General features: G+C 50.4%; 2 protein-coding genes across 5 annotated transcripts; both read right to left on the reverse strand.

The window, feature by feature from the left end:
- Positions 1 to 40: 40 nt before the first annotated feature.
- On the reverse strand, positions 41 to 15630 carry LRRC61 (leucine rich repeat containing 61). 4 transcript variants are annotated; one of them, XM_008153923.3, is made up of 2 exons: positions 15375 to 15628; positions 41 to 1468 (listed from the first exon to the last, which is right to left on the reverse strand). In XM_008153923.3, exon 2 carries the CDS (start codon positions 1406 to 1408, stop codon positions 629 to 631), a length of 780 nt encoding a protein of 259 aa, XP_008152145.2. In that variant the 5' UTR covers positions 1409 to 1468; positions 15375 to 15628; the 3' UTR covers positions 41 to 628. The 4 variants fall into 4 exon arrangements, 3 of the variants coding, with proteins under 3 accessions (XP_008152145.2, XP_027984717.2, XP_027984720.2); XM_028128916.2 differs by lacking the exon at positions 15375 to 15628 and adding an exon at positions 15244 to 15364; XM_028128919.2 differs by lacking the exon at positions 15375 to 15628 and adding an exon at positions 10873 to 11021.
- ZBED10P (Putative protein) lies at positions 6673 to 7481 on the reverse strand. Its single transcript, XM_008153976.3, is given in 3 exon segments — positions 6673 to 6939; positions 6942 to 7052; positions 7055 to 7481. Coding segments are annotated over 3 exon segments (774 nt in total). The 5' UTR covers positions 7451 to 7481.
- Positions 15631 to 17426: the final 1796 nt, after the last annotated feature.

The following is a 17426-nucleotide window of genomic DNA, read 5'->3' on the forward strand; positions in this document are numbered from 1 at the left end:
TTTTCAGGAACTCATGCCCAAATGAAATGACAGGCATTGATGCAACAGAATTAAAACAAATATTTAATAGGGTTTAGAATGGGCAGTGGAGGCTCCCTGGAGACACGGGACTGGTGGGGCAGGGCAGAGGGTCATGTGGGTAGGCAAATCTGGAAAGGGGTAAATGCCAGCTTCCATGCTCTGTGCTCTGCTCATATCTATTTCCAGGACCGCTGGGATGGGGGGCACTCCATCCCTTCCTTTGCCACCTTTAACCTTAGGGAGTAGTCCAAGGCCTGAGCAGCCAGGAGTGGCAGACAAGGGCCTGCAGCCTCCTCCCCAGGCGTATGGCATAGGTGGCAGGACAGCCGCACAATGCCAGCTGCTAATGGAGGGTCCTTACACCTGCTTGAAGCACTGGGGAAGTACTTCCCTGAAGAACATAGAGATTTTCTTGAGGTAGGAGTGGGAAGGAGGGGGTCTGCTCTTAGGAACAGGGATAAATGAATAGCCCAGGTTGCAGGGACAGTGACCAGTGTGATGAACAGTAAAGACAAGTGCAGAGGCAGGAGGGGAAATGTGGGCAGCTAGGTCACACTGTGCCAACCCCATGGCCTTGTGCCACACTGTCCGGGGCCATGGGGCACATTTAGAAGACAAAGGATGAGGCGGTACCCGCAGGACTGAGTGCCTGCTCGGCCTGGGCCAGGCTGTCAGCAGCCTGGTGGTCCAGGTCTCTGCACTCCTGCACAGTGTCCTGGAACTGCCGGCAGGCCTCCTCCAGTATGGAACTGCTCCGGGGTGGCCAGGACTCCCAGTACCCTGGCTCCACCCAGGGCTGGGCCTCCGTGGTGCTGGGGCCTGGGCTGGAGCTGGGCTGCAAGGAGCAGTCCAGGTCCCGACACAGCTGGTAAAATTCACTGCCACGCCCAGTCACACGCTCACTGTCGATGACCTTCAGGCCTGGCAGCAGCTCTCGGACCACCGCCCAGTAGGAGGGACTGGCACAGAGAGGGTTGCTGAGCCGGGCCAAAGGGTCCCGGAGCCGCAGGTACTCCAGGCCCCGCAGCCCCGCCAGACACTGCAGCTGGCTAGGGGTGGCCAGCAGGTTGCCTGCAACATTGAGACTCTGCAGGTTCTCGCAGGCAGCCAGTGGCTCCAGCCCTGTCAGTCGATTGTTGGCAACATTGAGGACTGCCAACTGGCGCAAGGAGGCCAGGGGGCCCAGCTGGGTGAGCGCATTGCCGGAAAGGTCCAGCCACTCGAGACCCAGGCACTCTCCTAGGCAGCCGAGGTCCACCAGTCCCAAGCCTCGTAGCTTCAGCAGCAGGATGGACTCCAGGGCAAACTCGCCTGAGCAAGACTTGAGCATCTGGGAGGTGATGCGCACCCCTTCGGCCTCTCCTGGCTTCTCACCCTGAGGCTCCATGAGTCGAAGTCAGTCCAGGTGGTCTAGGCCTTGACAGTCTGGGGGTCAGCTGGCTGTTCACTAAGGAAAGATAGTTAAGCAGTAAGCAGAACTCTCCTAAACACCTCTGTGACCCTGGAGCAGGTGACAGCATCAAGTGCCACCCACCCTCTGCTACCAGGGCCAGAAACCCAGGTGACCCAACAAGACCAAGATGCCGGAGTACCACAGGCCCCCCTGAGGGAGGTGGGCCAGACCCAGACCTGACTAAGAAGACCCGACTCAGCTTGTGAGCCATGCTGGAGGGCATTCAGGCCCAGTGTTACCAATTCTCCCCATTTTCCAAATCTGCACTGTACAGCAAAATCTCACAATTTTATTTTTCCCTAAACACTCATGATCTCTCATTATTAGTTTTGAGGTGATTCTTTTTACCCATTTAAATATATTTTTTAATAGATTAATGGTCACCACCATCACCAGTCTCCTTTGTTCCCTCCCTGGGGGAGCCTTGCATTTGCAAACATAAACAGGAGCACCTGGGCCTGGCTTTGTTCACTCAGAAATGTTCCTGATGTCAGAGTGCAGAATCTCAGAGGGAAGGTGGGGGAGGGTAGGTGGGTGGGAGGTAATCAACCAAGGACCTTGTATGCGTATATGCATGACCCATGGACACAATGGCAAGGACCTTGTATGCGTATATGCATGACCCATGGACACAATGGGGCGATGAGGGCTTGGGGGGTGGGAGGCAGACTGGAGGGAGTTAATAGGGGGAAAAGAGGGACCTATGTAATACTTTCAACAATAAAGAATTAAAAGAAAGATAATTTTTAAAATGTTCCTGATGCACCTTTTTAAAATGTAAATTCAAAATGGTTTTTAGATTATGTGGGCCAATTTGTAACCTCTGGTCCTTCAGAGGACCAGCCTTCAGTCCTAGACACAAAACTAAGGTAGAAGGAAGAAAGGGACGGTAAGCCTGGGGATAAGAGGCATCACTGCCAGACCCCCACTTTACCTCCTCCACTCCACGCCACTGCTCTCCAAATACACTCACCACCCCGTCCAAACTAGTTCTTTACTCTGGTGTCAACAGAACAGCACCAATCACTGTTCCAGCTGCAAACATGACGTCATTTCCAAAGAAAGCAAGGGGGCTGGAGAGGTGGGGACCATCCCGGAGGGAGGGGCAGGGTGGCACCAAAGTTGGCTCCAGAAAGGCGGGGGAGGGGCATTTCAAGTCATCAGTGGCTGAGGGACAGCAGCAGCCCAGGTGCCAGTGCAGAACAAGCATGAGGGAGGAGGCCTTGGGGAGGGTCCTGCCGCCCACAGAGGGGTCAAGGTTTCAGCAGAGGAAAACAAGAAGGGACCTCTGCTCCAAATGGCAGTTTCCCAACTCTGCAGACTTTGGTCAGGCCCAGGCCATGCAGAGTGACGCCTGCAAAGAACTATGGAACCATTCACTCCTGTTGACAAAACCTGGGCCTCCACGGAGGGTTAGCAGTCCCAAGTCTGCATTCCCATAATCAAGGCCACTTTATATTTTCCCTTCTCCAAGGAAACCAGGCTCAGAGCTCCTCTGCCAGGTAGCTGGGAAGGCTACTTACTAACAGCGCTTACCCTCCCAGTCCCATCTCTGAGAAGGGGGTCCCTACATCTCTATCTAGCTCTCCTCTGGTCTGCAACTCCCCAGCAAGTTCTCATTTTGATCTCATTTCTTTCCAAAAGGGACTGGAGGCATCTACTAAGAAGTCAGATTCACTCTACACAAACGGGATCTGCTGGGTTTCGTCAGCAGGCAGTGGGGTAGTCCCTTGTGCCTCTGATTAAAACTGCTCTGGCCCAGAGCTCAAGGGGCACTAGACACCTGCCATAAACGCACTAGTGAGATAAGGACCTCACTGAGGGCAGTGGAGCGATGCAGAGGGACGAGGGTCTAGAATAGTAAAACATGCATGGATCTGGCCAGGTGACTGGATGCAGGGACTTCCTTCTCAAACACTCGGGACACAGATGCGACAGGCTAGGGGGCAAGACCTTGTTTGAGGTGACCATGTGGCATTGGACTTAGGAGACATTTGATGCTCTAAGCTGAAGGCATGAACTACACAGGTGCCTGGTGAGAGCGTGTGGCACAGCAGGCCAGGCTTTTTGGGGACACAGACCTCTTCCATTAGCTGTAGGCCTCTCTGCAGGAATTTCCATATCCTCCCCAATCCTCCCCAGACACACATTATTTGAAGGTGAAAGTGGTCACTATTCATGTGGTGTACAGTGGAGAGGTCAAGGGCAGAAGTCAGGACATCAACCTTTATGAGGCTGAATGAGGATATGGCTGAGCAGCCAGAGGGAGAAATCGTAACTGTCAAGGAGAGGATGATCAACACTGCTCAAACACCACACTGGACTCAGGGGCAGTCCACAGCAGCCTGTGATGGTGAGGGCATGATGCCCTGAGGAACTGGGTGATTGTTTAGATGAACAGGGTGGCTACGAAGGGTGAGAAAGATCAAGGGGAGTGAGCAGAGCAAGGGAGACAGACAGAGAGAGCTGTGTGTCTGCTTCCCACCTTAAAGCTGGGATGAACGCTTTTTGCAGAAGACGAAACAGTGGAGCAGAAAGATCATGATGAAGCTGGAAATCAGGCCTTCCAAGTCCCATGCCCTCCAGCAGCCATGGGTATCAGCCCCTCACCTGTGGTTACACAACAGCACCACGTTGTTCCTCCTGTGCAACAACCTCTGCTCGTCTCATGGTCCCCATCTTATCACAGATCTGTACACCTCAACCAGACAGGTCTGGGCAGGACTGAGAACAGCCTGTGTCTACCCATCTGTCCAAACCCACCTGCTGTAATGCACAGGCCAGCAGCAGGCCCTGCACAATGGGAGAATGACTCCCCACACCCACCTGTCAACATTTCTCTAAAAAACTGGAGTCCTCCTGGCACCTAGAGGTCCAGGGCCCATGCCCTGATCTCACTACCCAAATGCACTTGATTTAGAGTCAGCATAGTGAGGAGTACAGCCACAATCCCAGCCCACTCACCCTCGCCCAGACAAGCCTCACCTTGGGAAGCCTGTGACATCCCCTCCTAAGAGATGGGTGAGAGGAGTCATGACCTAAACCATCTGGAGGCCAGACTTTAATTCAAATCATGCTACTCCAACCATTAAATATGATCTCTACAAAGCTTTATATATGAAGATATAGTTAATGTACTATTAAAATGAAAATAGAGCATACTAACTAGTCCAGGGAGTATGATCTTAAAATAAAGGAAGTATGCCAATGTATTAACAGAGGTTGAGTGAAAGAATTATGGTTAATTTTTCCTGATTCCTCATACTCAGCAGCTTACAAATGCCCTAAAGTGAATCAGTCTTAGTGACACAAGACTGACAACCCCTCTGGGGGAGGCTGGGGGCAGGCCTCCAGGTTTACCCCCACAGCCAAAGTGCAATTAGGCCTTGAGTACCTCCCCCTGCCTCTACCTACTTTCCCTCAGAGCCACCTCTCCTAGTGGTCCAGCACCTCAGGAGAGCCAGATTTGGGTCTTGTGGGGTGTGACAGGCCTGCTCCAACTATCTTCCTCCCCACCTCCTTCCTCTCCCACCTGAAGCCACCAGTTCCTGGATCCTACCCGCTCAGGTCCCGTACTCTGCCCTGCTGGAACTCTAGGCCAGTGGTCACCAACCTTTCGGACCTCATGGACCACCAGTGGTCCGCAGACCACCGGTTGGCGATCGCTGTTCTAGGCGGTCCATTACTAGTTGGTCTGATACACAGCCTTTCTGGCTTCCAGATAGGGATTTGCCCTCTAAAAGTGGCCAGGAACAAGGAGAGGTGTGGGCGCTGCAGGTGAAATATATACTTAGCCACCTAGAGCCTGGGTGAGCATGGAAGCTCTTTCTGAGACAGCCATCACTATAAAAAAGAAGAAACATCAGGTTTCCAGCAGTGTAAAAACAAACTATAGGTAAAAACAGTCTAAAGAATGAGTGTCTCAGCTCTCCTCAATTTACTCTTCTTCAACAGCTGGACAGTCCTATTAATCAGAGTTCTCCGGCCACTATGGGGTCTGACAACAGGAAAAAGTACAGACCCCAAGAAGACTGATGTGCACATGCATGCGTGCATACAGCTCCCTCTTAAAAGGGCTACTCTATCTCAGGGTTTATTTCTTTCTACAATGAAAGCAGTTTCAAAAAGAGCTTTCATAGCTCACCCACATGGCTGAATATATATCCCACTGAGTATATATGCCAGCACCCCACAACCCTTGTCCCTGTCTCAAGAGAAAACAGACCTTGCCTTAGCCAGTTCGGCTCAATAGGTAAAGCATCAGCTTGGGGACTGAAGGGTCCCAGGTTAGAGTCTGGTCAAGGGTATGTACCTGTTGCAGGTTCAATCCCTGGCCCTGGTCAGGGCACGTATGGGAGGCAACCAATCGATGTGTCTCTCTCACATCGATGTTTCTCTGTCTCTCCCTCTCCCTTCCACTCTCTCTAAAAATCAATGGAAAAATAGCCTCGGGTGAGGATTTAAAAAAGAGAAAAAGCAGAACTCTTAAGGGCAAGTATACCTTGACATACATAGACAAGCTGCATGTTGGGCCTTTAATAACTACCAATATTTCAAAAGAGCATTAATGCTTATAAAACCGTATAGCACAGCCAAAACCGGTTTGGCTCAGTGGATAGAGCGTCGGCCTGCGGACTGAAAGGTCCCAGGTTCGATTCCGGTCAGGGCCATGTACCTTGGTTGTGGGCACGTCCCCAGTGGGGGGTGTGCAGGAGGCAGCTGATCGATGTTTCTCTCTCATCGATGTTTCTCTCTATCTCTCTCTCTTCCTCTCTGTAAAAAATCAATAAAATATATTTTTTTAAAAAAAAAGAAAAAAAAAATTAAAACTGTATAGCACAACTCATAACAGAGTAAACCTTCCCTATGCATGAAGCTGGAAGGTGGAAAACCCCACCTCCTAGACCAAAATTATAAAAAAGGCAATCTGTCAAGAATTCAGAAACTGTCCCCATTCTTCCCAAATAGGTTTAAGGTTCTGGCTGCCCTTGTCTGATAGCCTAGATGCAACATTCTGCTCTCTCCTTTCATCTACGGCAAACTTTCTCCAGGCAGATTTTGAGGGCATCCCTGGTCTAGTCTCCCTTGGCCAGGTCCCCACTGGGGAAGATAAGAGGAGAGGAGGCACAGTTTGGGAAATTCTCCAGGTTGGTCTTCAAGAAGAGGAGATGCTCAACTGTTTCACTGGGAGAGGGGAGTTACTCTATGATGGTGGGACTATCCAGGGAGGCAAAGACACTTCCAGAAAAGGTGCTGGTAGCAGGACAGGACAGATAGACAGTGGCCAGTTTTGCCAGGACTGGCCAGACTTCCTGCCTCTTCTCCCAGTAAGCCAAGGGATCCTCCTGGGCGCCAACTATCTTGTTCTCACGCAGGTACTTCTTGACAATGACTGTGGCCAGGTGGTTCTCAGTGGAGAGCAAAGCTCTGTTTCTCTGAGATGGTAGCAGCCCTACACTTTCCAGCTGCTCCAGCAAGGTCTTCCCCTCTGGCCCAGCAGCAAAGACCCAGATCTACTGCTTCTCCACACACGCTCCATCTGGCCCTTCCCCTCAGCCCTGGGGCCCTTGGCTACTCTGCCACTTCAGGTGGTGTCCACATAACCTTGGGGCTCTGCAGGAAGGGTGGGGGAGACAAGGAGTATTCAGACACCATAACCTCCCTCACCTTGTACACGAGAACTTGCTTCCAGTGGTCAATGTCGGCCCCCACGGGCAGGATGGCCTCAATCTGGCCCTTGAAGCGGGGGTCCAGTAGAGTCGCCAGCATGAACTCCTTATGGTGGAAGAGCTCACTGAGCTGACAGTCTGTAGAGCTGCAGGGCCAAGCCCTGGGCAACCGGATGGCTGCACCCATCTCCCCACCACTTTGCTCCTCAAAGTGCCTCTGATCCTGCTCCAGGAAGATGTGCAAGTAGTGCAGTATCGGCAGCACCCAACTTAAAGCCTGCAGATTGCTCGCCTCCTGGACCAGCATCTAGAAGGGCCGCAGAAGCCTGACCAGACTGTCCGTCAGTCTCCAAAACATGGCTGAAAGGGTCATCCTGGCCTTCCCTAGCTGGTGCTTCTCCTCATACGCTCACAATGGCCGCTTGTGCTCCACCAGCCACTCCATCAGGTGGTAGGCCGAGACCCAGTGGTCTGAGAGCTCCCAAAAGGGCTGATGGGTTGGGAGGCCACACTGCTGCTGCAGCTGCGTGAGGAGCCGCCGGGCCTCTGCAGAGCCTTGGAAATGGTTGCAGACGGCCCTGGCTGTGCCCAAGATGATCTAGACACTATGATGGTGACACAGAAAATTTCTCACCAGAGAGTTGAGGCAGTGAGCAAAGCAAGGAATGTGGGTGTAGCCCTCCATTACCACTGCCTGCTCCAGGGTGAGCTGCTCCCGTAGTCCCCACTGCCTGTCCTCCACAGTGCTCTCCAGGGGCAGGCCTCGGACCCAGAGCACTGCTTGCTTCCTCGGACTTCCTGACATCACCTGACAGCTACAGGACTGTATCACCCTCACTCCGCCCTCCGACCCCCTCCCCTCAGTGGGCAGTGATGGCCACATAGTCCTCTAGGACCACTTCCTGCACTTCCTGAGCTGCCAAGGACAAGGTCAGATGGATGCGGCTGCCCTCAGCACACTGCATCTCCCGAAGCACCTGCTCGCCCATCGCCTCCTGGAGCAGATGGATGACCTCCCCACTAGGAAGCAAATGCCTCTTCTTCCACTTCTTGAAGAATCGTACCTCTCTGTCCAGACAGGCTGAGGATGTCAGCTTGCCTCACCTCCTCATTCTCACTAGGCTGGCCCACCTCTGACCTATCCAGACTGGTTGCCTGGACCAGCACTGGGATAGAAGGGGCCGGGCGAGAGCTGAGCCGTGGGGCTTTTGACTTCTTTCCTGCCAGTTGCCCCACCTCTCTCCATTCCCGTGCCTTGTTTGGACACCTCCTCAGGCTGCACAGAGGGCTCCTGCCCAAGCCCAGATTTCACAACACAGAGTTCACAGTCTCCCTTTGGCCTATTCTGCCCCAGGCTGGCCTGGCTCTTTGCACTAGTTGAGTGAAAACCAGGCTTCCCCAGTGTGCAGGCTCTCCCCTTCCTGCTGCGGATGCATTGGCCCAAGGTGCCTTTCTCCTGCTCCTCCAGGGAAACTTGGTCAGGTGAGGGGACGGAAGAGCCACTGGGGAGGGAGTGGGGTCTCTTCCTTCGCAGGGAAGATTCCTCTCACTCCCCTTTTGGGAGCCAGAGGGTCTGATCTTTCTGCAGCCACTGCTGGCCTTCTTCTCTATGTCTACTCCAGGGGACAGACCAGGGCTGAGGTTTGGACCCCAGTATCTGGCAGGTCCCCCCTGGCACCCCAGCCAGTCCACAAAAGGTGTTGGTAGCTCTGGTGTTGAACTCGGAGCCAGGGGAAGTCATTGTGGCAGCTGGACTCTGGGGTAACATAGCTCATTCAGGAGTGGTCATGGGGGAGACAGATCCTGAGGGTGCATGTCTCCTGGGGCGGGGGGGGGTAATTTTTTCCACTTCCAACATGCTTGGGAACTTGGGGAAACAAGATGGGCCCAGTCTGCAAAGCAAGATGAAGAGAATGGCTCTCAGCTGCCCTACTCAACTTTGGAGAATACTCAGGGGGGGAAGGTGAGGCTCTGAGGGGAGAGAAGACAGCAGAGGACAAAAGATGTAGAGAGATAATATGAAATCAGCCCCAAGACAAAACTCTCAAGACCTCAACCTCCTTGGAGAAGGCTGCCATTCACTCCCCAGACCCCGTGGAGCAGCTCTCAGCTCAAATCCCCATAGCCCTCTGCACGTTAGTGGCTTCTGTGTCCATCTTCTTTGCCATATTAACTGGTGTTTCTTTTTTTCTCTCAATGTTTATTGAGAATCTAGTGTGCACTTGGCAATTCTCCTGTGTGGTGGACACAATATACAGCAGGCAAGGCCACGACATGCCTATGTAGGGACAGACCTGAATAAGACTCACTCACAAAAGGTAGAATCAGAGCGGCGGTATAAGTATGAAGAGGCAGGCGCAAGGCTGGGAGACCTCAGGGAGGAGACTGACCCTGCCAAGGAGTCAAGCGGGTTTCCCTGTAAGAGATGCAGGCACCAGACACTGTAAGCGCAGAGCCTACCAGCCTCTGCATCCTGAGCACTTGGCTGTACCTGCATACCGCATAGGTAACATAGCTCATTCAGGAGTGATGCAGCCTGAGACTTCCTAGGCCAGAGGCCTGGCTCAGAGCCTTTGACATTCCTTCTCTAAAAGTCAGCCTCCAGCAGAGAACACAGGATGGGGTAGCTCCTAATGACAGTGACTCTGGCCCCCTAGTGTCCTCTCATTCTCCTTTCTCTGTCAGAGACACTCTTGAAGGGATGGTTATAGTTTGTCACCTTCCATTCCTCTTCAAACCTTCTCATCTCTGTCTCTGGCCCCCACTGTTCCTAGTCACTACTCTTGCCAAGGCCCCCAGTGACCCCAATGGAGTTTTCTGTAACAACTGAAGCACCTGCCCATGGTCTCCATTTGGAAGACTGTTTCCTCATAGTCCTGAGACACATTTTCTTGGTTTTCCTCATCTGCACCTCCTCTTCAATCTCTGTCTGGTCCTTTTCCCTCTGTCTATCCCTTAATGATGTTTCCTGAGAGATTACTTTCTCTCATTCTACACCTTCTCCCTAACTGGGACTGCATTATACACCAGCTACTGTCCAGCCTCTCTCTGGCTCACCTCTTTCTACAGCCAACTCAAACAGACATCTGTTCACCCAAATGCTCAGACCCCAAACCTAGGCATAATCCTTAACTCCTTCCCCCTCACTCATTTTCCTGGAGATTAGGTCAAATCCAGAGCTTTCAAAAGGAAAGAGACATGAAGTCAGAAGAGAAATGTGTGGAGAGATGAAAGGGCCTACTGAAGTAGGATGTGTTTCCTCAGGAGAGAGAAGATTCAGAGAAAGATGGTTTAAGAATCCCACCACAATTTCAGGAAGGAAATAGTCTTCCTCTCTTCAGAGCAGAATGAAATGCTGGCTAAACAAGATTTAAAACCAGTACATTCTAACTCTGAGTGACATTAACCATTAGGGATCACCAGGGATGGCAGGATTGCCTCTGCAGGTGACAAGCCCACTGAAGAGGCTCATGTGAGACTCTGCCCAGGGAGGAGTGTGGGCAATGCCATGCTGAGAGGCTCCTTCCAGCTGGAAGAGGCTCAGAAGGAGTAAGAGGCAATGACCTCATGCCCATCATGCAAGAACTCAAGTCACCACCACATCACATGTCTGAATCCCCCTGGAAGTTGACACTGTGGAGGGGCTGAATAAAGGTGCGAATGAGATGCAAGACACTATCCTGGTCCCAGAAAAAGTGCTCTAGGATGTCAGAACCGGAGGGGACTTACCTCAGTTCTTATTTTATGATTGAAGAAACAGAAACCCAGAGTGGTAACGTGATGGTCAGTGGAGAGCGGAAGACTAGAGCTGGCACTGGGCCTCCAGAAGCAAACTGCAGGCTTCCTCACTACTGGGAACACAGAACCGGATACTGAAACCAGGCCTGCAGTGCCCTGCCCTCACTGATGATGGTAGAGGAAAGGAAAGATCCTGTGTGTTAGGGCTACAGCCTGGGTCACACCAATCCCATTTTGTTCCTCCATTAGCCTTGTCCTCTCAATTTATCTGTATTCTACAGATAAATTACAAAAATTCATCAAATACAATCAAACCTTGTTTCTCGAATGTCTCCCATCTCAAACAATTTGGTTCTCAACCAAGTTGTTCATAGAAAAAAATGTTTTAGTTGTCAATCAAAATGTGTTTTTGATCGGACAACCCTTTTATACTGATACGTGAGCATGACAAAAAGCATCTCTTAGGCAACGAAGTAGAGAATGCTTTTGTTGCTGGTGAAATCGAGGATTAGCACAATTTTTAAAACAGAGAGAGGCCATGTTGTGCTAATGTTGTGCCTGGCCCGGTGTGGCTCAGTGGTTAAGCACAGACCCATAAACCAGGAGGTCAGGGCACATGCCGGGGTTGCAGGCTCGATCCCCAGTAGGGGGTGTGCAGGAGGGAGTTGATGGATGATACTCTCTCATCATTGATGCTTCTCGCTCCCTCTCTCTGAAATAAATTTTAAAAAATATTTTTAAAAGTGCTAATGTTGCTAAGGGTGTGGAAGTGCTCACAAAACAATAATCACGGACAAGTGAAAAGGCAGAGAAACTTGTTGATTGGCTAAATGAAAAGCAGTTAGCTGGTGATAGCATTTCAGAGGCAGTGATATATGAAAAATTCATTTAAAGCTAGTAGCGAGTAGTTCAATAAATTTAAGAAGTGTTTATTTACAGATTAAACAATACATTAGGCATGTACTGTATATAAGAAAGGTTAAAATGGGGAATCATTTTGGGGGTCTGGAACAGATTAATTCAATTTACATCATGTATAATGGAAAAAAAATCACTTCTCTAAAAGCCTTGCAGAACCAATTAGATGCGAGAGCCAAGGTTCCACTGTGTCTACTGAGTCAGCACTGTACCCTAAAGATTCGAATACAGGAGAGTAACTTCCTGACTGGCACTCGGAACTCATGACAAGAAGACACCCTGGAAATGGGCTCATGGCACTGAAGCAAGGCAAGTGGTGGGAGGTGCTGTGGAGGCCGGGCTTCGGGCTGGCCTTGAGGTAAATCTAGTCTATGATAGTGGAATTCAGATTCTGTCTTGTAAGGAGTCGCATACTTTAGGCTGCTGCTTCAGGATCCTTATCTCCTGGGTAGATCCAGGATCTTGTGCAGTCACTGCCACGCAATCACCCTTCTCTTCCACTGAAGCACATCAGATGATAGCGAGGCTGCCACTGTAAAGAGCCAACGCTGAAACTCAATGAATATAAAATATCCAGCATTTTATTAGTAAGAAGTTACTGTGACATTTCTCACAACAGATGACAAACGTACATTTGAGGACAACTACAACATGGAGACTCTCGGGCTGCACACCAGGCAGCAGTCGAAAGGGCACTGCAGCGGGCCACACTGACAGGCTCGGCACTGGGAAGGAGTAAGAAGGGCTGGAGCAGGTAATGGCAGAGGGACTGGAGGGGAGGGGACAGTTTGAAGAGCTATTCAGGAGGCATATTATACTTGAGCCAAGATGGAGAACAAAGAAGAGATACAAAGTGATTCCCTCATGATTAATATTGTTCAGTTTTAGAGATACTGATTTTAAGGTTCTTCTGTAACAAATCTTCAGGAACAGATGTGACAGATACATGGGTCAGGAGACATATGGATCCATGTAAAAGTCTCCTTAGAAGCTGAGGGAAATGCCAGAGGGAGAGAGTGGAGAGTGGTTGCCCAGGCAATGCCGACACTGTGGGGAGGGTGGAGAATGAGCAGACTTCAAAGATGACTGACAGGCAAAGGAGGGAGACAGGAAAAAACATGCAGTTTTGATGTTTGGGAAGCCAGGAGGTTTTCCAGAAAGGCAGATAGGGTCAAAGGTCAATGGATGAAGAAGGTGGAGCCCAGGGTTGTGCAATAAGTGGAAGAGGCAGGTACTTGCAATGCCAGGAGTGGTGGGAAGGGAGGATTACGCCTTGGGATGGGAGGGCAAAGACTTGGCTGTGTCTCTAAGTAGAGCAAGCATGTCAAACTTGTGGTCCACAATGAATTTTGCAGCCCAGCCAATGTAACGGTATGTAAGAAACTTTTTAATAAAAATTTCGTAACTTAATTTTTACAATATCCTGTTATACATTATATATATATATATATATATATATATATATATATATATGTGTGTGTGTGTGTGTGTGTGTATGTGTGTGTATATATAAATATATATATATATATATATATATATATATATATAGGCCTAATATGCTAAGTGTCCGACCGACCACTTGACCATTCGGTTGACCGCTCGATCAATCACTATGATGTGCATCGATGACCAGGGAGCAGACACTCCAACTGGTAGGTTAGCTTGCTGCTGGGGTCTGGCCGATTGGGACTGGGCAAGACGGGCCAGACATGCCCTGGACCCCTCCCATGGTCCCTCCCCGGCTGGCCAACTTCCCACGGTCCCTCCCCAGTCAGCAGGCCCAATAGGGACTGAGCGAGACGGCCCCCATCGGCCCGATCACCGGCCAGGCCGAGGGACCCCACCTGTGCACGAATTCATGCACTGGGCCTCTAGTTATTAATAATGAACTAAAGTTCACCAATGACCGATTACTATAATCGTATTGCATTCATTTCCCTTACACACCTTACACGCAGGCACACCATTTCTCTCCACTAATACTAGCAGCGAATATTTTAGCAGCCCATTGCCACGTCATTAGTCTTGGACTGACTTGTTTGGTGTGCACAACAGGAAATATTTTGCTTTTGGAGAACAATAGAAACAGGTTTATTTGCATTACGTTTATTAATTTGTGCAGTTATTCAGTGTCTGGTAAGTTAATGTTCAAGAAAAAATATTAATCTTTATTAAAATGTTCTATTATTTTATGTTAACGATTACTCATTTATTTCAGCCCTTTGTATTCAGCATGTCTCTATCGAAATAAAGCTACGTTTCTATGAAAATTGAAGATTTTTTTTTTTGAGGCCCACATAAACTTAAACCTTATTTGGCCCAGGTTAGCCTTTGAGTTTGACATGCTTGAAGTAGAGAAACATACAGTGGGAAGAGGGTTAAGATAGACATTCAGGAGACAGAGAACAAAGGCGCAGCTTCCCCAGGGAAGGGATCCACAGCACCAGTAGTGGGCAGGTTTATCCCTGGAGGCAGGAAAGAATCTACTTCTGATAGAGCAAAGGAAGGATGGCTGTGTTGGCTGTTAAGTCCTTCAGTGTGTGTTGGAGAAGGAACTGAAGCAGTTTATGCACAGGAGCCTAGATTTCCAAGAAGCCAGGGACTCCTAGAGGCAGCAACCTGCTGGTTGAGCCTGGGATTGGTGGTGGTGGTAGGGCCTCGGCACTTTCCTATGTATGTTCTGGCTCCGTGGTGAGAATCTTCTGATCACCCTAACCAGGCCTTTTCCCAGTGCACGGCCAGAAGGAAAGGGGCCACTTTTCCATTTCTCTTGTGCCTGCTGCGCTCCAGGGCCTTGTGCAGACCTCAGCCCACCTTTGGTAAATATGCTAGACCTTTCTCTGAGTTTTCACTCTGCCCAGTCCCACTGGCCACCTCTTCTCTCAGATCCTGCACTGGGGGAAGAGGCAGGTGTTCCCCAGACCCTAGGGGGTTTCAAAGCACTTACTGGGCCCTCAAGTTCATAGCTTCTCATCCTCCACCCACCCACCAACCTGGACAGGTGGTGAAGAGAAGGATGGGAGGAACGTGTGAGAGAGTAGAGCAAGCCCTTTTATATTTTTGGGTTTTGTCACACATGCAAATCCTAAGAATGATGGCTAAGGTAACAGTCATGCATCATTAGACTTCACATTATGCAAAAGTGACATAAAACAAGATCCGTTTTAAACTACACAACAGCAGAGAGTAGGCTCCTTTGCTCTCCTCTGCGAGGCTGCTTTCTTTCCATAACGGACTGAGAGCGTGAAGCGCAGAGCCGGTCTAGGCGGGTTTATCCCTGCTATACCCACCAGCTGTGGCCGTGCGCTAGCGTCCTCTGGTTTCCTCGACTACAACAGGGGCACCACCACCCACCTCACAGGCTTGTTGGTTAAGGACTGAGGAAACGTACACAACGGCGTGAATGACGGACACGGGCCGCTGTGCAGTCCATTCTGGCCTCACCTGGCGTGTTTTAGGCACCGGGCAGGAGAGGCCAGGCCGGCCTAGGAGGGGAGCAAGCTGCCTCCGCCCCTCCCCCCGCCTCAGCGTCCACTTCGTTGAGGGGGGACCACAACTCCCTAACCTCGGCTTACCTAAGGCCAGGGGCTCGGGATTTGGCCAGCCGCCCGCAAAGACCAGGCTGGTGAAGCTGTGAGGCCGGGCGCAGCTCCCACGGCAGCCCACGGCGCTCCCGCGGCCAGCAGTGAGGAGCCGCCACCCTCGCCCACCACCTAGGCGGCCGCAGAAGCCACCGGAAGGGCCCGGCAGAGCCCGAGGGAACTTAGACTTCCGGGACGCGCAAGGGGCTACTTCCGGGGGCAACAGCTCGCTCCTTCCCCCGCCCGCGGTTGGTACATTTTCCCTGGTGACGGCCAGCACGTAGTGCGCAGGCGCGGGCGACCGCGGCCGGAAGCGAAGGGGGTGCACCGCCTCCTCGTCGGAAGTCACGCCCTGCTCTCACTTTTACCCAGGTTCCTTCCCACTCGTTTACCTCTGCTAGTTATTGTTGTGGCCTTGAAGAACGCAGTCACGGCGTTCCTGGCTGGTGGTGACCGAGTCTTCCTCCTCCACTTACCGACCCCCACGGCCCCTTCCCCTCGGGCTCTGCGCCGCGGGAGTCTGCCCAAGTGCGACCTGGCTCTGCGCACGTGCAGGCAGAAGTGATCCGCACGTGGGGTTTCTTCCTAGCTGGAGGGCTCACCCAGCATTTCAGCCAACCCACCCAGAGTGTCTCCGGGCACAGATTCCCGCTGAGCGGTGACGCCCTGGAGGCTCGAAGCTCGTCCCGCACCTCCCCACGCGGAACCGTCCAGGGGCCCAAGGGGCCGCGTCCGCTGGGCTGAGTGCTGCTCTCTCCCACGTTGGTCCCACCTGGGCACCAAAGTGCCCAACTCTTACCTCGCGGGCCACGCTAAGCTTCTTTCCACCTGCGGAGTCAGACAAATTCAGTGGCTGAGGCTAGGGCACCGTGGGTCTCTGGGCAGTCCGCCCAGGGGTGGTAGGTTTGTTCTATCTCCCTCCAGCTCTCCTCTGGTCTCAAGCAAATCGACTCCATGTCCAATTCTTCAGCTTGAGCTAAAACTAGGACCCCTGCAACAAAAGTATTCATCTTTACACTTTATCAAAGTTATCTTAAATCTAATTTGATTCTCTCCAATGCCTCAGAGATGGAGGTATTGATTTCTCTGTTATACAGATAAGGACACAGATTCAGTCGCACAGCGTGTTAAAGTAGGAGATGGCAGGAGCCACAAATTATTTTAAAGTTGTATTGATACATATATAATAGACTCAGAGCTGGTCTCTGCAGTGCTAATCCAGAGGCACTCTAGAATCAGGGGTGATTTAATTGCAAGACTAGGAGACACTGGGGGGAAAAACATTATAAAAGATAAGAGAATTCAGTAAGGTATCTGGGTTTAATATTAATATATAGAAATCAAAATCTTCCACATATGCAAACAACCATTTAGAAATAGGAAGGGAAGATTATATTTTACTAGCAATAAAATATATTAAACATTATGGGAAAAGCTTAATAAGAAATGTACAATATCAACATTAAAAAAAAAAACACCACAAGAAAGTTTAAACATCATTAATACTACAAAAAGAAAAAAGAAAAATAACCTGAACAAATAAAAAGGCATATCATCTCTAATTGGTTTGACTTAGTGGATAGAGCATAGGCCTGTGGGCTGAAGGGTCCCCAGTTCCATTTTGGTCAAGGGTACATGCCCAGATTGCAGGCTCGATGCCCAGTAGGGGGCGTGCAGGACGCAACCGATCAGTGATTCTCACCATTAATGTTTCTCTCTCTTCCTCTCTGAAATCAATAAAAATATATATTTTTAAAAAGGTATATCATATTCAGGGTTGGGAAGACCTAATATCTCAAAGATATTAGTTCTCTCTAAAATAACATACAAGTTTAATTAAATCCCAATAAAAATTTTAATAAGAGCTTTTTAGAACAGACTAGGTGATTCTAAAGTTCAGAAGGAAAAATAAGAAAAGCTTAGAAAAATTTGAAGAATAGTAATGATTAGGGGTAGGTAGGAACAAATCCTACAATATATAAAAACTAGAGACCCAGTGCACAAAATTAATGCATATGGGTAGGGTCCCTAGGCCTGGTAGGCGAT

This window comes from Eptesicus fuscus, chromosome 14 (assembly GCF_027574615.1).
Source record: "Eptesicus fuscus isolate TK198812 chromosome 14, DD_ASM_mEF_20220401, whole genome shotgun sequence".
In the NCBI taxonomy this organism is placed as follows: domain Eukaryota; kingdom Metazoa; phylum Chordata; class Mammalia; order Chiroptera; family Vespertilionidae; genus Eptesicus; species Eptesicus fuscus.